The sequence below is a fragment of the Hirundo rustica genome, chromosome 27 (genome assembly GCF_015227805.2).
Source record: "Hirundo rustica isolate bHirRus1 chromosome 27, bHirRus1.pri.v3, whole genome shotgun sequence".
NCBI classification, from domain to species: Eukaryota; Metazoa; Chordata; class Aves; order Passeriformes; family Hirundinidae; genus Hirundo; species Hirundo rustica.
In genome coordinates, this window is record NC_053476.1 from 2,540,227 (window position 1) to 2,563,605 (window position 23,379).

The 23,379-nt window shown below is 42.7% G+C and overlaps 1 protein-coding gene across 6 annotated transcripts; it reads left to right on the top strand.

Annotated features, from left to right (window-relative positions):
- The first annotated feature begins 366 nt into the window (after window positions 1-366).
- BRCA1 (BRCA1 DNA repair associated) lies at window positions 367-19,924 on the top strand. 6 transcript variants are annotated; one of them, XM_040087480.1, is made up of 22 exons: window positions 367-493; window positions 866-965; window positions 1,418-1,471; window positions 1,862-1,942; window positions 2,423-2,511; window positions 3,386-3,531; window positions 4,202-4,304; window positions 5,207-5,252; window positions 5,689-5,834; window positions 6,316-9,669; window positions 10,337-10,422; window positions 11,974-12,152; window positions 12,333-12,496; window positions 12,959-13,284; window positions 13,918-14,005; window positions 14,601-14,678; window positions 15,127-15,167; window positions 15,775-15,858; window positions 16,250-16,304; window positions 17,475-17,548; window positions 17,946-18,006; window positions 19,021-19,716. In XM_040087480.1, the coding sequence occupies exons 2-22, from the start codon at window positions 886-888 to the stop codon at window positions 19,122-19,124; spliced, it is 5,439 nt and encodes a 1,812-aa protein (XP_039943414.1). In that variant the 5' UTR covers window positions 367-493; window positions 866-885; the 3' UTR covers window positions 19,125-19,716. The 6 variants fall into 6 exon arrangements, 5 of the variants coding, with proteins under 5 accessions (XP_039943414.1, XP_039943416.1, XP_039943415.1 ...); XM_040087482.1 differs by having other exon boundaries at window positions 5,692-5,834; XM_040087481.2 differs by having other exon boundaries at window positions 408-497.
- The last annotated feature ends 3,455 nt before the right edge of the window (window positions 19,925-23,379 follow it).

Genomic DNA, 23,379 nt, shown 5'->3' on the forward strand with positions numbered 1-23,379 from the left:
CGGCCCCGCCCCACCGAGGCGGAAGGAGCCCGTCAGGGGGTGCTGCAGAGGCGCGCGCTGGCTCCGCGGCCGCGGATTGGCTGCGCGCGGCGGGGCGGGAAGGGCGCGAAACGCGGCGCGCGGAGTGGGCTGAGGAGGGACGGGCCCGGCCGTGGCCTGGCGCTGACGACATCGAGACTGACCACAGCAGGACTGACCGTATCGGGGCTGCCCGCTCCGGGACTGACCACAGCGGGACTGACCACACCGGGACTGCCCGCTCCGGCACTGACGGCTCCGGCTCTGCCTTGGCACTGCCCTGGCACTGACCGCCCCGGCGCTGCCCGGTCCAGCACTGACCGCCCCGGCTCTGCCCCGGCGCTGGCCGCGCTCCCTCCGCCCGTGCCGGGCCGCTCCGCCCGGGCCCGCGGTCAGGCCTCGCTGCCGGGCCGGACCCGAGCTGCCGCCGCGGGAAGCTCAGGCGGTTTCTCCTTGCTTTGCCGTGCTGGCTCGTGTAGGTACTCCCAGGCTCCTTGGCATAAGCCTGTCTGCCGTCTTCTTTGCGTGCTTTTCCACCTAGCGAGCCCCTCGCTCTTGCTGTTTTGTGCTCTGCGCCCTCGCTTAAGTTTCACCTGAATAAACCCTTCCAGGGCGCTCCTTTGGGTACGAGACGCTCGAGAGGTTTTAACTGCAAACATTCCGAGTAAGAACCCCTCTGTGCTGTAAAGTGTTGCTTAAGTAGTAACAGCAAGGGTTTTGATACCATTCTGCAGTTAGAGCAGAGCCGTGCGGGGGAGAGCGTAGTCATGGGAGGCAACAGAATTTTTTAGACAAAAAAAGCTGATTATATATATATATATATTTTTTTTTTTTTTTTTTTCTGTAGAGTATTTTTGGATGTGAAGGATGGACTTCTCAGTGATTACTATTGGACAAGTACAGAATGTGCTTTCAGCTATGCAGAAGAACTTGGAGTGCCCAATATGGTATGTCAGGGAATAATATCAGTATAGTTAATTTTTTGGAGGTGTATTTTTTTTTTTCTCATTTCTTTGAAAATGCTTTGTCAGTTCTATAGCTTGCCAGAAGTCAAAGAGATTTGTACTTAGAGCTAAATGTATTGATGTTTTATAAGGCTTAAATGAGAAAGTGCAAGAAAAAAAACTTATATTTTGCTCTTATGTTCTAGTAAATTTTGCTTTTCTATTGAAACCTCATTCTGTCAGTCTTCTATTCAGTGAGGGGGGGGAAAATGTATCTGATTGGATTAGAGCATTGTTTGTAAAGCCACGTGGATTTTGTCCCTTATCTCTGAAAGGTAAACGAGGTCTGTAGTTCTTTAATGCAAACAAATGCTGAGATAGCAAAGCTTCTGGTTGAAGTCTGGTTCTCCGTGTCTATAACCTCTGTGCTCTTGTTTCTGTTTCCCTCTTTGTAGCTTGGATGTGGTACAAGAACCCGTTTCAACAAAATGCGATCACATATTCTGCAGGTAGGTTTGAGCACTTGCAAGTGCAATGCAGTTTTTAATTTCCACATATAATATTTTTGGGTTTATAACTTTTTAATCCATATATACTGATTTTAATTGCTATATATACTTCTTCAGTGCTAATCATGTATGTATACTGTGTTTTGATAACTTCATGTGTTAGGGGAAAAAGCTGAGGGGAAAACTTTAGGGAAAACTTGAGAGGAAAAAGTCAATTCTGTAGAAGAGAGAACTGTGGCTTCACGAATGTGTCAAAGGGGATCAATTAGCTCGCTGTAACACCAGAACAAGAATGTATATTTGATTCACTAAATGGTGAATGTGCATTCTCAGTTTTAGGGAAAAGAATAACCTTCTCTTGTTACCACCACAAGTGTTCTTTCTTTCTAGGTTCTGCATGTTCAAACTTATCAGCAAAAAGAAAAAAGGTGTGGTAGAGTGTCCTCTGTGTAAGACTGAAGTTACCAAGAGGTGAGGAATGCATCTTTGTGTGGGGGTTGGAGGATGAGACGTTTGAGCTCTGAGAACAGACTAACGAAAGTTTTAAAATATATTCATGTAAGACTGAAATACAGAAGAAAAAGTGGGTATTTAGTAAGCTGTCCATTTCTAAAGGAGTAAATGTAGTGTCTTACCTCAATGTGACCTTTTTCCAGGTGATCACAAGTGAACACCTCTTAAAAAATATCTGAGCTATATTAGTGTTTATTCCTTGCAATTGATTTCTCTCCACTAAACCTCTATGAGAAATTGATATCACTTTTGTGATAGCTTCAATTCCCATAGTAATGGCTGTTTTGGAGGAATTTTGTTGTTATTCCTTGGCAACATTATCTTATTGTCTCATCTTCCACTTTGGAGTTTTACCCTTTTTTTGGCAGAATTGTAGAAATATTTATAGTTAACCCATTCACTAGTGTTAAAATAACTGAAGTACTGATGTTATTTCAGAAGTCTGAAAGAAAACTCCAGATTTAAGCAGCTAATTGAAGGATTGTTGGAAACTATCCATGCTTTTGAGCTTGACACTGGAGTGAAGTGTAAGTGTTGTGAATGTATGCCCCCAATTTTTATTTTTTTTTTAATAAGATTTTGACATCTCATGATTATTTATAAGGTACCCCATTTACTGTGCAGTAACAAATATGGATGGGAAGAAGGTTTTTTTTCTTGGGTGTAGAAGCATGAGTTCCATTAAGTTTCCAAGATTTTCTTAGAAAAATGTCTTGAACAGTTTTACTGTGTGTGTTTGATGACTTTAGCCAATCTTATGTTCAGTTCCTGAGACATGGCTGAATGTGTATCAAGTCATGTTTAATCCCTAACTGTGAGGAAAAGTCCTGCTTTTGATAATGCCCAGCCTTGCAGTTTTAATCTGTTAAACAGTCTCAGAGCCTGAATTAGCAGCGTTGTAGCCACGCTTGTTAACTCATCCCACTCAGGTGGATCCTCAGGGAATCCAGATTTCCCCTCTCTAGACCTCAGTGCTTTGTTAAGGGTGTTGTTAGGGTTGGAAAGTCAGATGTGCCTGTTTATATTTTGGTAAACCACACCTCGTGGTTGGGGGCAGATGGTAGTGTTTTGTATATTCTGCTATAAAAAATAGACTTTGCTTTTCAATTCTTTCAACTTGCTCAGACATTCTGAAAGAATTAGATCCTGCTCTTGCTAGATTCTCTCTATAAGCAAAATTGGTTGAGAAAATTAGTTGGCAGGATCAAGATTTTACTTATTTGAAGAGTGCTCAGAAAGAATAATCAGACTATTGATTCAACAAGATTTCTTTCTTGGCTAAACGTACATTTGCTGTATATGCACTAAGTGCACAGAGTCTACACAAGTCTATCTCATTAATATACAACACTTGAGTCATACTCAAAAAAATATTTCTTTTAACCTAATAATATCTTTTAGTTTTAAACAGTCACCGCTTTCCTAGAACATCCACGGAAGCCACTGCTGCTGAGTCGCTGTGTAAAGAAAGTTCTGTCATCCAAAGTAAGGGCTTCAGAAACAGGAGAAAAAGTGCTAAAGGAAATGGACAAGAAAACTTCACCTTGGTAACTGTTTCTTCCCGTTTTATTTTAGTGGATTGTTTAAAAATGTATTTGGAATGTGAATACGTGCATATACTTAAAAGAATGAAGTAGGAGATTTCGAGTTCATCTCAGATTGTTTGACTTGAGTGATATTCTGGACAAGGACATGTATTTTTGTCTTCAACCTACTTGAGAAAGATGTTTGCATAAAATGACCTGAACTTATACATAATATTGCCATAATAGAGTCTGTTACTGAATCTAGGATTGAAAACTTGTTCCACCTGCTTGTTTCATGAGGCTGTCTAACTATTTGCAGGGTTTTTACCTTTTTAGGGGTAAGATCATAAACTATGTCTTAGGATTCATGAGGCATTACCCAGCTTGGGATAATTGCTGTGTGTGTGTGACTGCCCGTGGCATTTGTTTCTGTTTTCATCTGCTTAATGCTGAATAGAATGTTAGACAATACAGAATGTAAGATCAAACTGTTACTGATTTGATCTCTTAAATGCATGATCTGTTGCTTCTATTGACATGATAAATTACTTTTATTGTGCTTAGAAGCTACCAATGCATATGAACTAAGTATTTATATCTGCCCCCTGTTAAGGTTTAAATAGCTGTGATTTTTTTGTTTTTTTAATACCCCACTGTTGTAAATAACTATTCCTTTCTATTTTGCTGTCAGCAGGAAGCTAGTGTGAATATTCAGCTTACAGATGCCAAAATGTGTCGCCCAAGAAGCAAACACCAGAAATGTGATTCTCAAAAGCGTACTTATGTAGAGTTTGGTAAGATCTAAATCCACACTGATTGATCCTGTGTACAATGCTTGCAAAGTAATGAAAGGTGATTCTGTTCGAAGTCTTTGTAAACACTAATTTCTCCTTAACACACCCAAAATGACAGCAAAGGGACAAACTTAAGACAATTCCAAGTTGGTAAATCAAAAGGGTTTTTTACATGATTTATTGTATCGTGCCAAATAATGCTGCTGTAGTGAACCCTTAAGCCTTGGTGTACAAGACCCAGAGGAGGTGTTTGCAGATGTGCAAGAAATTATTCTGTTACAGCTGAAGGTAGCCACTGTTTTCTGAAGAGTACCAAGCCTTGGCACCAGTGCTTGAGATGAGAATGAAATCCATTTGAGAAATTAATATTTTTTTGCTGTCTGTAGCTTTTCAGAATTTTATTTTATCTGGTGTTGACTGCTATGAGAAACAAGACATGTCATGCATAGCTTGTTTTTTATGCTGTTCCTTCAAGGAACGAATTGCTGCTTTTAATGGGTAAAGTTTGTTTCCTGTCTTTTTACTTTATTGCATCTGCCAGGATCAAAGGATCTGTGAGAGATATTTGAATATATTTCTCCGACTCCCAGCTCGAAATTCTAAATACTAGTAATTGTTTTGTGTATAAATTTAAAAATTAGAAACTAACTTTTAGCTAATTAACTCTTAGTTACCAGTCTGCTACCAGTCACTGTATTTAAACACAGTTTTATGCTGGAGCCATGTGGATAATTATACATAGAAATAATTATAATTAGGTAAAATACTTCACAATTGAACTTGATTTTATTTGCTAAAAGTTGAAAGCATCTATGTGCATGTATGTGATGATAACCACTGAATCTGAAAACTCACCTTTCTCTGAATCCTTCCAACCAGAGTAACAGATTATTTGTTTTCAGGCTCTGAATCATCTGAAGAGTTTTCTAAACAGCCAAGCAAAGCTGGGTAAGTAAAGGTGATTAAGGAATTAATATTTTCTAAGGACAGTAGTTCAATATTCTCCTTTCTTGTCTTCTAGTTTCCTAGCATAGGACTGATACAATTCTTAAGCTGACAAATGCTTTTCAACGTTGAGGGCATGAGGGGGCAGCATGGGTAGCTGAATTCCCACAGTTTGCCATATCACAGGCTTTCAAACTGTTCTCTAAATGTTTTGTTGTGGATATAGATCTTCCATAGAAAAGTGGGCACTGTGCTTTAGAGAGAATCTTTTAAAGAAATGGCCTGAAACTCTGAAGAGATTTGGTTGTGGTGAGTGTCAATTGTGCAGCTTGACTTCTCCAGGAAGTATTTCAGAGACCAAAAAGGGAAAAAATAAGTAGCATCTTCTGTTCTGTCTCATACAGTTATATTTGTAATGAAAGTAGATTTCCTTTCCCAGCAGGTGTGAAGACAAAGGAGTGGTTCAGATTTTTTCTCAAGTAAGCCTGGAAGAACTTGAAGGTGCTGAGGAAGGGAATGAAAATCCTTGCAGTGCACAGCCTGACAAGCTGCGTGCCAAAGAAATAACGCTACCAGATATCATAGGTGTGTTGTTATTTTGGTGACAAAGGTGATTAAGCTTGAAAGAGACCACAAGTTAACATTTCTATTTCACGTGATTGTGTATATCTATATGTATGCTTTCAGTCTTGTATAATGTAGTTCTCTTGGTGCCTACAGCAAATACAAGATTGTTCCTGGAGCCTAGATACCTGAAATGTGGTTGTTCTATGCATGGGAACAAAAAGGAAAAACAGTAACTTTATCAAAGTACAAAACTTAATCTATTCTACATGAGCCATATTACACAGGGAAAAAGCACTGGTAATTCATGTAAAAATTTAGAAGAACATGTAGTACGATCTTTCTGCCTTTCTAGAGAGAGATTTGTGGAGTGTAATATTCTGGTTAGGGGGGGAGATAAGAGCAGTTCTTTTAAAACAAAGTAGCCATTGAGCTTGTTATTTATTGTGCTTGTGTGTGTAAAATAGAGGTTAATAATTTATTATACCTATGAATCTAACAGGTGAAAGTGATTTCTCAAAGGAATGCTTGAGCAAGAAAAGCACTCAGAGCATCGCTGAATGTGCCAAACCTGACCAAGTGAATGTGACTGGATGCCAGAGTTCTCCTTTAAATGTTCTTGCTGTAGACCCGCTCCCAGAGCAGCGTGACAGAGCAGGTGATGCCAGTCCCACAGTGAATGGGAACACATCCTTTAAGAACTCAGAAGAAATGGATGAGCAGCAAACCCAGTACAACAGTGAAAACCAGGAGTTTGATTTAGAAGATAGGTCAAAGAGCAGGATGGATGAAAGCAAGGAAATGGATACTGATGTACAAAGTGTGGAAGCTGTAGAGGCGTATGAACCTGAGAATGACTCTTCCCATGACAAAGAACTTCCTCTAGAGAAGCTACCTCAGCCAGAGACACTTCCCTCTGCCACCCTGAATAAAGTCTCCAAGAAGAGACTGAAGCAGAGCATTCAGAAAGTCAATGAATGGTTTTCAAAAAGCAATGAGATTTTGTCTTCTGGTTCTTCCCTGGATGAATCTGCTGCATCAGCTGATGTTTCAGGTGAAGGAGGTCTGTGTTTATCAGATAAAGAGTCCTGTGTTTCAGAAAAGACTGACCCTATGGTCGATTCCATGGAAATTGCAGCAGTGGAAGGAAAAAAGAGGTGGTCAAAAAAACAAACAGCAGAAGACATCAAAGACAAAATATTTGGAAAAACATACATTAGAGGGAGAAAATCAAATCCCCCTTCTATTTTGAGAGACATTTTGCCTGTTGGGAGAAAGGAAGATGTGACTGCTGATAAGTGCCTGAATAATTTCAGCAAAGAGAGACTCAAACGAAAGAGGAAGAGTTCCAGTGTCCTGCAGCCTGAGGATTTCATAAAGAAAAAAGATACAGATGAGGCAGACAGGGGCCCTCAAAATGTTAACAATGGGGGGCTTGGAGGTGCTGAAAAGAAAAGATGTGATGAAAGTGTTGCTGTTAATGAGAGTCACCTCTCTCAGAACAGAGGAAATAATACACTGACAGAAGCTGAGGAAGGAGAGTTCACATGGAAGAAAGCTGCTGAGAAGGTCACTACCAAGCACTGTGATGGGGAACCTGAAATGTATAGCTGTGATCAGAAAAACACCAAAAAAAGAAGTTCTGCAGCAAAAAGATGCAGGCATTCTAGCAGAACTATGTGTGCTCTGCAGTTAGTAGTGGACAGAAGCTCTGTTTTCCCTGATCCAGCTGAGCCACAGATTGATAGCTATCCAAGCAGTGGAGAGCCCAGGAAAGCTGATTCTGAGCAAAATCCAGTCAGACGCAGCAGAAGGCTTCAGTTACTTTCTGAAGAAATAACAAAACAAACAAGGAAAGGAGTAAAGGGAGCAAGAAAGAGTAACAGTGGTCATGGAAGGTCTGTCTCTGGAGACCAAAGGAATGTGGCAGCTCACTCTGCTGAATGCAGAGACCTGTGTGAGCCTCAAGATCAGCTGAGTGACAGGCCAGTCACTAATTTGGAGGGAGGTGATCTGGAAGCAAATGCAATGCAGGTTAGTCTGAAGAATTTATCTGACACTGCAGAAACTGGGAAAAGTCTGTTCAATCCTTCATGTCAGCCTTCAAAGTGTGGTTCCACTGCACCTGATACAGGTTCTCAAGGCAGTGAAATACTCGGTAGCCCCCTCCTCCTCCAACTTCCTTCAGTGTCTGCTGAGCAAACTGCTTCTCACCAGACTGAAGAGGTGACTGAATCACCTGCTCCTCTTCCCCAGGAGTGTGGGCATGATTCGCAAAATGTTCCAGAGGACTTCAAAACTGAAAAGCTGCCAATGGCTAAAAACATTTCAGAACAGACTAAGGAAGCTGAGGACAGTGACTTGGACACGCAGTATCTGCGAAATATCTTCAGGCATTCAAAGCGCTCGTCCTTCAGCCTTTTTCAGACTCCCAGGCAGGCACGTGCAGTGGAAGACCCTGCTTCTGAAACCTTAAATCTCTCACGTGCTGCTCAGGTAGAAAATAAGGCTAGCAAACAATTAGAACCAGAAGGCTTTCAAGAGGAGAAAGCAGCTGCTCAAAACTTGAGCAGGGTTTCTGAGAAAGAGAAGCTTAAGGGCTGTGAGTCTGCCTGTGTTGGTCCTGTGCCTTGCTTTGCTGTCAGCACAGGGGATCACTGGGATGACATTTCACAGGCTGCAGAGGAAGGGACTCTGACAGCAGCAAGAACAGGGACTGCTCAGACCGAGCACAAAAATGGATTGCTACAGGAAGAGCACAGCAGTGAAAAGTCAGTGTCAAATGAGATAGGGATAGAAAGTGAGTTGAGACAGAATCCCATGAGAAGTGATGGAAGCCAAAGTGATCAGAGCAACACAGAGGAGCATAATTCCAGACAAAATGATTTAAACTCAGGCCAGGAAATCAGCTTCAGTTTAGAAAACAATCAGGCAGGAAAGACTCTAGTTGTTGATTGCAAAGGACCAATTTTACGTTCTCAGTCCACATCAATGATTTGTCCTGCAGCTTGTCAGCAAAGCCCTGCTGAATTCAGCTCTGAAGTCACTAGGACAAAAAGTAGCAAAAGAGAAAGGAAATGCGTAAATGGAAATGAAGAACAAGCAGCCCAACCTGTTAGCACAGCAATGCCCAAGTGTTCAGCAGCTGGGGCTCTGGAAGAACCTCTTGGAGAGAATTGTGATCTTCCAGGTTTGCCTGAAACCCCTAATGGCTTACTGTGCTCTGATACTGATATTGAGAACACCAGCTTCTGTGAAACTGATAGGAACGAGCAATCTGCAGTGTTTGTAAAAAGTGACAGTGCCCTGGGAAGAGAACTGCTCAGCAGAAATGCAAGGTCTAAGCCAAGATCTCAAGGCATTCAAAAGTCTCGAAGGCGAGTGCAGAAGCTGCCATCTTCAGATGAGGAGTCCTGTGAGGATGAAGCCTTACCATGCTTTCAGGCAGTAATCTTCAGCAAATCAGCAAGCACACCTTTGCAGGCTGATAAACAAAGGACATCTGTGGTAGAGTCTCCAGAGGCAGAGTGTCCAGCGAGTCCCAACGTGTTCCCTCAGAGTGTGAGCAATGATGACAATAATGTGCACAAAGTGCCTGAAGCTGCCCTGAGCAATGTGTGTGTTTCACCCAGCCAGGAGTCAGAATGCTCTGTCAACTTATTTTCTTCCCAGTCCAACATGTCTGAAGAATCACTTAATGGAGCACAAGAACTGAAGAAACATTCACCACAAGCTCACGTGTCCAAACAAATGAGCAGTGTAGATGACAGTAAAGAAACTTCTCAGAATTGTAGTGGAGGGCTGAAGACAGCCAAAGATCAGTGCCAAAAAGACGCAGACGTGGGAGCAAATCTAGGTACAAACCAAGATTTTTCTCTCTGCAGCTGTGTTTATAACATCCTTACACCCAGGTTTTTGGTGTTTGGATGGAAACTTGATTCTGTATTTAAGGGGTAGTTGCTCTTGTAGAAGAATGTATCAACCTTAAACAATCAAACCAAAAAACCCTCAGTGGTTTATTTCCTGAAAATTATGTTCTTCCAGTGTTCTTTGTTCAGAGCACAAATGAACAGGCTGGGCACTAGAGACTGGCTGATGGGAATTCATGTTTGAGGGAAATGCTGGTTCTCTTACTGCAGTGTGGTACTTCCTTGTCAGCAAAATTTCACAGCTTATCCTGGCTTGTTCCAGGTGAAATGTTTGTTGAAATTGGCTGTAGAATTTTGTCGAGAATATTTTGCCATTTTTATGGCCTTTGTAAATGTTCAGGACTCTTTCATCCCCGGTGAAACACTGAATTCTGCTTACTTTGTCACATGTGTGACATGGTATTCTTTGAAATGTTCACTTAAAGGAGATCTGTCCTTTTAACTTCAGCATTTTCAATCCTTATCACTTCAGTGTTACTAGTTCTCTAAAACCTCTGCGTGCTAAGAGATGATGGATAATGCTGGTTGGTTTGTTGCTGTTCGGTGAGGTTTTTTTCTTTAACCCAGGGAGGTTTTTTTTCCACCTTCTTCAAGGTGAAGCATCTGGATATGACAGTGAAACCAGTATTGTAGAAGATTCCTGTGGACCATTGTCTCAGGCTGAAATCCTCACTACACAGGTGAGTTTTTGCCCTGGATGCTGGAAGCAGCTTGCATCCCAGGAGATAAGCAAGCATGTGCAGGCTGTGAGGTCACTACAGTGGAAAACTTCTTTCCTCATAATTCTTTGTCACTAAATTACTTGCAAAAGCAGAATTAATGGAGAACTGTAGAGCTGCTTCTATGCCAGTATTTGTCTGGCTTTTCCTCTCCTGGTGACCTTACACTGCAATGGCCACAGCTCGTTATGTGCTCTTGCTTACAGGCCTTAATTGTGGGAGATGCTAATTAGTGCATCTCCACACTTGGCCAGTGCTGGAAATATCAGCTCCCCATATTAAAAAGCTTTAATTATAGGAATTTATAAGGATTAGTTTTGTTACAGTATGATACTTAGAAGCACAGAGGCTTGTCTTCTCTGTGTAAAGATTAAATCAATTAAATTCTAATTCCAGATTAGAATATTCTAGATACAAATCCCAACAGTGTCTAATGAAAGGTGTGTCTAGCAGTGTAATTTTTGTCTGCTGTTAAAATCCTGAATGCTGCTCAGTGGCCTGACTTTATGTAATGTGTGATTTGGGCTGGAGGTTCAATTGAGGGTTAGGGGCTTGGGGTTTTTGGTTTTTTTTTTCCTTTTGCTTTGGGGTTTTTTTCTTTGTCCTGTGTGACTTTAAGGTAAGTCTCATGCCAACTCTCTCTTCAGCATTATCAGCCCTATGGGGGTTTATGTATGTCCAAAAAAAAAGGGAATTTGATCTTTGTGCTTTATGGGTGCTTCTTCTGTTTATAGCATCAGTATAAAATTTAGTCACTTTCAGAACATTTCCTTCCTACTGTAGCTTTGTGGATGGAGATACTGGGATGTGCCTGGGCTGAGTGTGGGATTTGGGGCTGTGGTGATGGTTTTCTGTTTGCTCAGGGGTTTTTCATGGCTTCAGTAACAAAGAGGCTCCACACGGTGCCAGTGCTGGAGCTACAAATGGAATATTCAGTCCTGCGGAAATTGCTTCATCATGTAAGGTGAAGGCTTTGGGTTTTTAAAAAGGTCCTTTGAAACCCTGAGCTATTCTTACAAGGAACTGCCTGTGGCATGTTTTTGATCATGTAATGTAATTTTTGAGGGGGAACATCAGGAAGAATATTATGAAATGTTTCAGTCCTTTAAATGGGCTTTTGGGCTTTCAGTAACGATGGAAAATGTAGACTCAATTTAAATTTAATAATGAACATCATGGATTGAGCTACTAAAGGAGTTCAGACTTAAAATTGTAAAGTGATTGAAAATTACTTTCAAATAAATTTGTGCAGGAGTTGTTTCCTGATTGATTGAACTCTGAGACATCTAAACTGAAATAACCTGACTGGCAAAATGCATGTGTGGTTGGGTGTTTTTGCTTCTGATGTGGGATGTGTGCGCTATTTGTTACAATAAAAGCACCACAGTCACCTTTTGAACACGTGGCAAAAACTCAATTCAAAGCTATTTTGCTATTTCTAATTTCCAAGTGTTTGTTAAATAAATTAATCCTGAGTTTGCTGATGTTGGCATTCCTGTGCCTGCTTTGCAGCAGAAGAATGCTATGCAAAATAGCCTGAAAAAACTTCAGCAAGAAATGGCTGCGCTTGAAGCTGTGCTAAAGCAGAATGGAAGTCAGAACTGTGAAGGTTTACCTGTCCTCAAGGAGCTGCCACATTCCAGTACTGAAGGAGCATCTGAAATGGATCAAAAGAGCAAAGAAAATAACAGGTTAATGGTTTTGTTTGATGTTTTGGGGGGTTTTATGTTTATTTCTAAATTTTTATTTTAAAAAAAAAAATCTTAAGTTTATCTCTGAGCTTCTGGGAAATTACAATAGTTTCACTGTTGCTACGTTTTTCTTGTACTTAAGAGTGAAAAGGGTATTGAAATCGATTTCCCTCTCTCAAGGTCTCCAGAATTGTTGCTTCCATCTTCTGAGTCCTTTTTAACAAAGAGATCAGATCTGGAGAAAGGCCCTGAGTGTGACAGTGTTCTAAAGAACAAAACTTCTGAAAAGACAAAACCTGTGCAGGGAGCAGTGCAAGAGCACAGGCAGTGTCAGCTTGAAGCAGGTAACATTTCAGACACACCTACTGCATTTTGATTTCTGGTGGTTTTCTCCTGTTCTTTTCACGTTTTCAAATATCAGCAAGCTACAACTTCTTCCTATAAATCTAGGATTTTAATTTGGGTGTTCCTGGTCATTTTAAAAAGGTCTTGTTTGGTGGCCTAGCTGCATGGCAGCCCATCAAATGGGGTGTGACAGCAGTTTGACAGTAACAGGTGTTCTTGTGTCTCACTTCTAAATTCAGACATTTTGACAAAGAAGCTGCTAAAAGTTCCACAGGTGTTTCAGTGTCTTGCCTATAGATCAGGAAAAAGTAATGGTAGAGGCAAAGATGAAGTAATAAAACACATAAGGAGAGGGAGTAACTGCAGAATTTAAACCTAAAAGAGAGAGAGCAACAACCTTCTACCATGACTGCAAGAAAGAGATGCGGTTTTCTCAAGGAGTAATTTCTCTTTTTCTGCAGAAGATGCAGAGGAGCAGAAATCTGGGACCAGGCAAAACACTGCATCTGTCTCATCAGATCTTTTTGGAGATGGGAGCCCGGGTACAGATAACTCTTCCTCCTCTGTAAGGCTTTTTACCCCTCAAACTGCAGAAGGCACGGATGGGCCTGTGGTAGCTCAGAGGACTGATAAAAGCTGTGGCCCAGGACACAAATTAAAGAGAAGTGAATGTTTTCCTGTACCTGTGCTCCACAATGCAACTGGGAAAGAAAAAGCTGCGAGTCCAGTTGTGACCAAGAGGAAAGAAATGTCAATTGTGGCATCAGGTCTGAATCACAGCGAGCATGTAAGTAAAATTTCAGATTTTTGAGATCACTAGTTAATTCCTGATTAGCACTATAGTCCTCAGTAGAGAGATCTCCAAGTTTAATAAAACTAATATTGCAGGTGAGGTAATGTAACAACTTAAATCAAACTTTATCACTCCTAAAACTGTGACAATGCTGCCTGTAACGGCACTGTTAAGCTTAATGAAACTTGAACTTTTTAAACAATCCCTAATGTCTGGGGGGAAAAACGCAGGATTCCAGAGCCAGAGGATTTGTAGAGAGCCTGGGGGCTGGGGAGGGGCTGTGTGGGTGTTTGGTTCAGGCACTGTTCTCAGATGATGCTGCTTTACCCAGATTCTGATCCGTAGCGAGAAGTTGTGTAAGCAGTAATTCTGAGTTGCTAATAAACCTGTTTCTGCACTCAATTTCCAGAAGGATTTGGCTTTGGGGTTATAAAACACACACCCAAGAGCTCTGCATTACTTTAGTCTGTTGAATGGTGCCAAAACTAACTTAAGAAAATGTACCTTCTGTATGCCAACACATAAAACTGTTACTTTAAAGTAACTGTCATGTTATGCTTCTACAAACTGGGGCTGTTGGGGGTTTTAAAACTCTTGCTAACGATTATTTTCTTAACTGCTTTTCAGTTGGTGGTCCAGAAGTTTGTGAAAAAAACTCAGAGCACTTTATCTAATCACATTACTGAAGGAACAACCCATGTCATAATGAAAACAGGTTTGTTGGGAGCTAGGGGACCAAATCCTCTATTGACAGGCCGTGTAGAATTTTACCTTTCGTTTAAACAACAAGCAGACAGGTCAGCAATAAATTTAATAAGTTTGAGGAAGAGGTATTGATTGTTTTCTCTATTGGAAGGTTTTTGTTTAAGCTTGTGAGTTTTCTCATTCTGTTTCACACAATCAGCGTGAGGGCAGCTTTCCCTTGTGTAATTGTTACTTGATTATTTGTTTTTCCAGCCACTTGGTTAATTTTCAGGTGTTGACAGCACACTAGTGTGAAGCAGTTCAGAACCAAGCAAAAGGAAACAAAGATAGTTCCCGAAGAAGTCATGCTTTTTCTTCCCTCTTACCTCCATTGATTAATTTAAAAAGGGGCTCATGAGTTGTACATGTGATTAGTTTCTGCTCGTTGCCTTCACTTTAGCAGGATCATGACAGCGGATTTTTGGAACCTTTGTGTGGCTTTGATATTTTGCTGCTGCACTTAGCAAAAAAAAAAAAAAAGTTTGCTTTTACATACGAATACCCTGACCTGTGCTTTTTTGCTAATGGCAAAATTAAAAGAGCTCTTACTGTTGTTTGCTCTGCAGATGAGGAGCTGGTGTGTGAACGGACCCTGAAGTATTTCCTGGGCATTGCAGGAGGAAGATGGGTGGTCAGTTATCAGTGTACGTATGCCTGGTCTCTGCTCTTCTACCATGAGTGCAGTCTTCACTTGTTACAGTAAACAAAAAGGGTCTCTTCATGTCTTGCCATGTGATGTTTTGCAGTGTTTCTTCTAAATACTTTCAAAGAAATAAAAATTAAGAAGCACAAACAAGGGGCAGTATCTTCTAACTCTTGTGAATACGTTTTCTGCTTTCAGATAGCTCCTCACTATGGCAAAAGCCTTTAGTCCCTCTGAGTTTAAATCTTTGCAATGCATGGCATTAAATCGTGTAAAATCCGTATTATTTATAAATTATCAAGAAATTCCTTAAGTACTTTCAGTGTTATACTGTATTCCTTTAGTACAAATACCTACAATTCAATATAGCAATGAAGTCAGAATACTGGTACTGGAATAATCATTTTGCTGGTCAAAATTACTTTTATTGTTCTGATCTTTTTCTTTAGGGGTAATTCAGTCTTTTAAAGAAGGAAGGATCCTGGATGAGGTAGGCCTTTTATCTCGAGTGAAATGTCAAAGTAATGCTGTTACTGATGGTCTTATCAGTTACCTCAGATATTGTCTAAACATTTAACGTTGAATTTTAGCTCTGAAACCTGGGATTGTAGTTTTACCAAGTGCTAGGACCGAAAGCCACACTTATGTCCTATGCATTCATTGGTGTTGAAGACATAATGAGTCCCTATTATTTTTTAACAGGTTATAGACATATTTTTATAAGTGTTCCTACAGATATTAATAGATTATAGCATAGAGCAAAAGAGCTATGCTTAAGGAAATTATGTTATGTACAGATAATTTCTATCAAATAAGACTTTACCGATAAGACAATGACAATCTTAGAGTGTGCTGCTTCTTTCATTTAGTTTGCTAGATTATTGTACAGTTTGACTATAATTTGTTTCTTTAAAAATTGCCTGGTGCTGCAGGGGTTTCATTACTCCAGCATTTCCCTTGCAAAACCCCTTTAACTCATATTCTGAACACACTCATAGGTTTTCAGTTCTGAAACCTGTCATCTTCCTATTCTGAAGCAGAACCCTGACAGGGAAGTGTTCTCAGTCTCCTGATTCCTTGCTTTTGTTATGTTGCAGGAGAACTTTGAAGTCAGAGGAGATGTAATCAATGGGAGAAACCATCAAGGTCCTAAGAGGGCCAGGCAGGCCCTGAGTGAAAAGGTACAAGCACCCCAGGGATGCAAACTCTGACTGTTTCAGATAAGTGCCTGTGCTGGCTGAGTATCTGAAACTTCCTTCCAATTTCTCTGCTGTTCTGTACACACAGAGTTGTACAAATTAAGCATTTTTCTACATGAAAGGGGAGCTCTGTCAGCAGCAGAGCAGATCTTCTGAAGGGGCTCCCTAAGCTTGGAGTGAATGCTGTCTTTTTATAATGTAGGGTTAGTGATCTTTAATATTCTTCTGGTTTGTAGGTTCCAAAGAGCTTTGGATGTGTGTTGTGAAATAGTCATAACTTGGTAACAAGCCCTGGAAGTGCAATGAAAACAGCATATAAGTCATTGTCCTTCCAAAGCCCCATATGAACTCTAACGTGTTCCTTGCTTTTCAGATCTTTAAAGACTTTGAGATCTGTTGCTGTGGACCTTTCACTGATATGACTACAGGTCTGTCCTTTTAGTGGAGTTGGATGAATGATTAACATAAGAAATACTTGGAGGGGCACTGTGCCTTCCTCAGAATTTTACATTTGACCTCTTCTTGGATAATTGTTTTTTTACCTCTTTTCCTCTGGAACTTTTAAAATACCTACATGGAGTAAAGTGTAGTTTGGTAATTTTCTCCAGTTCTGTCTCCAAAGGGAGTGGAAGTGGTGTTCTCTTTTTGGATGTCCTCAGACAACCCCCTGGCAATTTTGCTGCATTTCAAACTAAGCCTTTTATCTAGTTTATCTCTGATTCTCTAGCACTAAAGGAAAAGCATTAATGTCATGCTGTCTGGTAATTTTTATTGCTGCTCTTGATCACTTGTATTTGAGCTTTTTCTTTTCTTCTGTCTTAGAAACAGTTCCTAAGTATCCTTTTTCTAGCAGTTGCCACATCCTTATTGTAACCTTATGTTTAGAGCAGCAAGTGTTAAAAGTGAAACACAACAAAGTTAGAAGTTAATACACAAAGCTTCATTTTTTAGTTTTAAAATTTAATGAAGTATGTTACAAATTTTTGAAAATTTAATCTGTCCTTTTTCTGCTTAAAATATTTGTACCTGACTTCCCATTTTTGTGGCTTATTCAGCAGATACTTTCTGATTTGCCCAATTTTGGACTGGATGGCTTTATTTTTGACTGGGTGAAATATCCTCACGTTTCTTGACATTTACAGTAGTTGCTACAAAGGATGCAGTGCTTTCACCTGCTGCAGTGATCCTCAGTTGTGGCTCCATCTTCTTCACCACCAATTCGACAAATTGGTGCAAATTAAGTACTTTTGTTAATGAGAAATAATCACAGTTCTAACTTTGGATTTTTAACTTTCATTTCACGACTTGCTTCCTTATGATAAGAGGAAGTAAATGGTGATTTTAAGTTTTGGGCATATGTTCCAGCGCTTTTCCAGGGTTTTGTTTTGTGCAGACCTGTCTAAGGGGTGAGGAGGAGGGAGCTGATGTTCCCTGGCAGGTTTGGAAGTGAAAGGACTTTTTTTCTTCTAAAGCTCACATCTCTTTCAAATTGTGGTGGTTTGTGAATTGGAACAGACACACGAGGGCTTGGGGAATCGTGTGAGCTCCGATGTGATCTAAAACTCTGCGGTCACTGAGTGATTTCATCTGGATTTCAGAGCAGCTGGAGTGGATGGTGGAGCTCTGTGGTGCCTCTGTGGTGAAGCAGCCTGACCTGTTCACACACACAGCAGTAAGTGCTGAGGGGTTTTTCCCCTCCCGTGATTTCCAGAGCTGTCTGCACAGCCTGGCAGTGCCCCTTGGCTCTGGCCAGCCTTCACTGGAAGAGAGGCTCCCTGGCACTGGAGAAATGATTGATGTTGGCCACATCACTAATTAGCCTTGAAATTAGCACTGAGCCTTCCTTCCCAGCTCCAAAAGCCTTTTAGTGACTGAGTGTAGTCACAGCATTTCTGGAGAGAAATCACAGAAGAATCTTAGGGACTTGTGTCTTTCTCCTTTTACTCCTTCTTAAATTCCTCTCTGAAGTGATGCTCTGAAGCACAGTTATTGCTCTCTGTAGATAGATACGAGAATTATGCAAGGATAGACAACACTAGCATTTTTATTTTTTTATTTTAAAATCCTAGAACTCTACTGCTGTTGTGGTTGTGCAGCCAGATGCTTGGAAGGAAAACGAGGATTATAGAGGTAAAGCAACGCTGTCCTGAGCTGCTTTCTGTCGCACATCAAGTGTCTTTATCACTTCTGTCCTTTCAATAGCTAAATATCACAGGGGTGTAGAGAAATCAAAACTCTGCTGCAGCTGGAGATGGAAGTATGTCTTGTAAGAAACATCTAGAAAGACAAAGTACACTGTCTCAAGAGCCAGCAATATTCTCAAAGGCTACTCTGGCAGATGAAAGCTATTGCCTCAGTTGTCCTCTGTGTATCATCAGCTTTACAGAAACTTTTCTAATTGCATGGTTTTTAAAAGTGGGGAAGGGTGTCCTTGTAAGGGGACCAGTGAGATCTAGGAGAAAGCCTCAGATGGAACAAGATTCCCTTGGTCTGAAAAGGCCATGTCAAAAAGCCTTAACGGATGTAGTTTTGCTTTTTTTTTCGTTTAAGCAAAATGCTCAGGAGAAACCATGAGGCTTTGAGAGTGCAAGTGTTCCAGCCTGACTCAGAGGCAGTGGGGTTCTGGAAGGAGTGGGAGCTGCTTAGGCTGCAGTGAAATCCAGCAAAACAGTGGAGCAGGATGATGATGTAAAAAAACCCAGCTGTTTCCATGGCAGTGGAAAAACGAGAAAATAGAAGGATCCTGCAATGAGGAAGAACAGTCTTGAAACACTTCAGTCATTTTCTGTTGCTTCTGTCTTAATGAGACTCGTTGCTTGTCACACACTCAGTATGTCTGGGCGGACAGGAACCAAAGCTCTGTCACGGAGATCCTAAATTAAAAGACAACAACTTGTTTTTAGTGTTTGTGCAGTGGTGTTTTCTGCCTCCTGCTCGGCCGGTTGCCACAGAGCCCTCCTCTGTTACCTGCCTTGCTGAAGGGAGTGGCAGTGCCACATCTCTGCCTTGAGACTTCTGGTTTTTCTCAAGGCCTTTAAAATGTGGCAGATGAAGCAGACAGCTTATCCTGAAATGGGCACACCTTGAGCTTGTTTGGACTCCTTGATAACAGCTGCATCATTTGTTTGTGTCTTTGTCTTGCAGCCATCCAGCAGCAGAGCGACGTTGCCGTGGTAACTCGGGAATGGGTCCTGGACAGCGTGGCTTGCTATGATTGCCAGGAGCTCAGTGCTTACCTCATGTCCTAAGGGTGAACAGCAGCTCTTATTAATAATAAAATTACCTGAACCACACTGAAGGTGGATTTACCCGCTGTTCTTTAAAGCTTTACGTTAACTTAAAGAGCTGCGAGGTTCTAAATGTTAAGCAAATTTTAAAAGTTCGGAAATGTAGTCCCTGGCCTCCCCAGAGAAATGGTGATCTATTATTTGCCACTGCAGCCAGTTTCTGTTTAGCTACTTGGGGACATTTTGGAGACAGTTGTTTAAAGGAGGAATATTGGGCTCGGAGGTTGAATTAAAACATACCCGCACTCCGGAGTAACCTCCGTATTTTCATTTGGCTTAAATAAAAAACCCTGAATATTATTTTGTGATTATTAATGCGTCAGCCTCGGCCATTGATTGGTTATGGTGGTGTCAAAAACTCTACAACCAACTCTCCTGTGGTGCATCAAAGTGCCAGCTCACCCTAACCACACACTGAGAGCAGGAGAAGCCTCAGGTGATGAACTGACCTCTCCCCCTTCCCTGTCTCCTTGTGCCACTGGGGAGGGGTGGAGGGGACGTGTTCTTAAGGGCTTCTTTTACTTCTCATTATCCTGGCCTGATTTTGTCAGTAATAAAGTCACTTTACATCTCTAAGTTGAGCCTGGTTTGCCCTTGGTGGTATTTAGTGAGTGATATCTCCTGGTCCTTAACTCATGAACCCTTTGTTATATTTTCTCTCCTCTGTCCAGCTGCTGAGGGGAGGGAGGAAGTGAGTGAGCGGCTTTCATGGGTGCCTGGCGATTCTCTCCAGGGTCAAGCACGACCTGCATGCATCCAGAGGTACAGGGGCACCTGCCAATTACTAAAAAAAAATACGTAATTAAATAGTGAAAGTTTGGAAATTGCAAGATCAAATCAGAAAAAAAAAGTGTGAGGCTGATGGTTTTGGAGCAAGCGATCTCATTTCATTCCTGGAAGGGCAGAAGTCTAAACAGTCTGGAAGTGGATATAAACATCACAAAATATACTAAAGAAAGATGCATTCTAATACTGGAAGAATAGCATGCCTAAAAGCTTTAGATCTGCAATAAAGAACTACATGGGTGAAGTCAGAGGGGTGACTTACATTTGGTTACATGAGTAAATATCAGTGTGTGTGTATATATATATATATATAAACATACACACATGTATCAAACACTCAGTTCTAGACCCCTGTCACTGCAGTTGCAGAAGAAATGAACTCTTAGCTACTTTTTGATTTCTTTCTATTTGATCACTTATTCTCCTTCCTTTTCCCTTGGGTCCCCTGATTGTTAATCTTACAGGTCATGGTGCTTTATTAAAATAACACACCGGGAAGACATTGTTAATTATTGATAAAGGCTTTATAGATTTCTTTTCAATAATTTAAACTCATTATGGTCAAAGCTATTACGTTAAACACCGGTCCAGTTAGTACAGATGGGATTGCTGACAGGGAATTGTCACAGTAATGTTGTCCTGACTTGGAAGGTGTCCATTAATTAACACTTAATGCCCATCTTGGAGTCATTAGAGTTTTTTCCTTGCCATCTCACATACGGTGATTATCTCTCATTAGCAGCCTGCTGGAAGGACCCAGTGCCTTACAGACCTTGCATGAACCCCGCTGCTGGGTCACATCACTCAGCCCCTGCCCTGCCCTTGCCTCTCCCAGGACATTCCCTCGCCTCTGGTGCACAGACAGCTGCCTGCATGCTCAGCCCCTGCTCCCTCCATGCTCAGTCCCTGCTCCCTCCATGCTCAGCCCCTGCTCCCTCCATGCTCAGTCCCTGCTCCCTCCATGCTCAGCCCTGCTCCCTCCATGCTCAGCCCTGCTCCCTCCATGCTCAGCCCCTGCTCCCTCCATGCTCAGCCCTGCTCCATCCATGCTCAGCCCTGCTCTCTCCATGCTCAGCCCCTGCTCCCTCCATGCTCAGCCCTGCTCCCTCCATGCTCAGCCCTGCTCCCTCCATGCTCAGCCCCTGCTCCCTCCATGCTCAGCCCCTGCTCCATCCATCCTCAGCCCTGCTCCCTCCATGCTCAGCCCTGCTCCCTCCATGCTCAGCCCCTGCTCCCTCCATGCTCAGCCCCTGCTGCATCCATCCATGCTCAGCCCTGCTCCATCCATGCTCAGCCCTGCTCCCTTCATGCTCAGCCCTGCTGCCTCCATGCTCAGCCCTGCTGCCTCCATGCTCAGCCCCTGCTCCCTCCATGCTCAGCCCTGCTCCCTCCATGCTCAGTCCCTGCTCCCTCCATGCTCAGCCCTGCTGCCTCCATGCTCAGCCCTGCTCCCTCCATGCTCAGCCCAGCCCTGGGGCTGCAGAGAGCTGCGGTTGGCAGAGCTCTAACGAGTTATCACTCCTGGGAGCAGAACCATTCCTGCTGTGACCCAGAGCAGAGGGGCTGGCTGTCCTGGCAGCGAGCTGCTCGGTGCTCCCCGTGGGTAAGGAATGCTTTCTTTGGCAGGACACCTGGCACTGGCAGTGTTGCTCATTCATTTTTTTCTGCAGGCACTAATTATGGGCCTCAAGTCCTCCTCGCTTGCTGTGTCTTTCATGTGCCAGCTCCATTTCTTCCATCTGCTTGTTTTTGTTTCTCCCTTTCCTGTGCTGACTCATCTGCCCAAGCCAGGCAGCTCCTCGGCTGCACCTCTGGGGAGCTCTGCAGCAGCTCCTCCGTGCCCTGCCCGTGGCTCCAAGGCTTTCCCCATGCCAGGGCAGGCGGGCACAGAGTGGAGCTGGCATTCAGGCAGCCGAGAGCGAGCAGGGATTGCACGCTCTGAAAGCCACGGACAGCTCTCAGCAGCTCCAGCATTCCCAGCTGAGCACGGCTGGAACTGAGAGCAGCAGCTGGTTTTGGCCATTTGAGTCGTTCTTCTGGGGAGCCGGGTTCCCTCCAGTGGGGATGCAGCAGTCCGGGGTTTCCAGTCTCCAGGCAAACTCCATCCCCATGGAGCTGCCCACTTGCAGCCAGGACAGTCCCACAGTTCCTGTCCTCTCCAGGAGCGTTGGATCCTCCCTCACAGGCACAGGAGGTGCCCTGGGTGCCTTCCCTGCGCCCAGCAGGCACAGCAGGCACTGAGGCTGCGCCCACGAGCCTTTTCCAGGCTGCAGAAGCCAGAATCCCACACCCTGGGATCCACTGGGAGCCCCCAATGACGTTGTTGTGTTACCTGGTGCTTTCTAACAAGAACTCGGTGGCCACGGCCACATCCCCCACACACCTATTGCAGCTTTTTTTTTATCCCAAATTACCTGCAATTAACTTCAGCAGGTTCTTTGGCGCTGTTCCCATGCTGACAAGGGGAAAATCCCAAAACTTCCATCGACTACTTTTCTATCTACTCCTACATACATATATACAAAAGACTCCCAAACTTCTCCCAGCAGGCTTTGGCTTGGTTTGGAGGATAAGAGACCCAACAATGGATTCATTTGGTTTGTTCTCTGGTTGTGGCTCTCCTTTCCCGCTTCAGACTTTTTTTTTTTTTTTTTTTCCTATTCTTTTGATTTTGCTTCCTGTTTTGTCTTGTTTATTCCTCTGTAGAGTGAGGGAGAGGAACCCCTTTGAAAAGTCTGGTTAAATGAGCTACTGTGGGAGTCCAAACACTTTATAGACAAGAAAGCTGGCGGAGAAGCAAGTGCCAGAATATTAAGCTGCTTGCTGAATTGTGGCTGCAGAGAGCAGCCTTGGAGTCCTCTGAGGAGGGGCAGAGAAGGGGATGGGGACACTCATTTGCCCAGAATTCAATCCCACTCTGAAGCCACAAGCCCAAGCCTTCAAAGAAGGCTTCAAACAGTCGATGTCTGGGTTGTAGACAACTGTGACAGATGCAGGCTCTGGGTTCAGCTCAGCTGCGGCAGCATTTGCATTTTGGCTTTCATTAGCTTCTCGTGGGCTGCACTTTTCTGTGTCCAAATCTACTCTGGTCATGTCAGCATCTGAGTCTGGTCCTGCTCACTCTGGCAGAATGCACAATTTTTTTTGGCTTATACAATTCCTTTTTTCATCATCTTTTTGGCTGTTCTAGAAGCAGCTGGGCAGAAATGACTTTCACTCCAATATCATTATTTTCATGCCACAGGCTCCAGCCAGTTGGAGCAGTGCTGAGGGGGGGTGTGAAGTGGAGAGAAATGACACCTCTCTCCGGTACGAAAAATAAATTTATGAGACCAGAACAAGAAGTTTTCAAGAAAGAGCCCATCCTTTTAGTGTAACCCCGAAGAGCAGCTGCTTTTCTGGCACTGCAGCTTCCCCTGGATGGGCATGG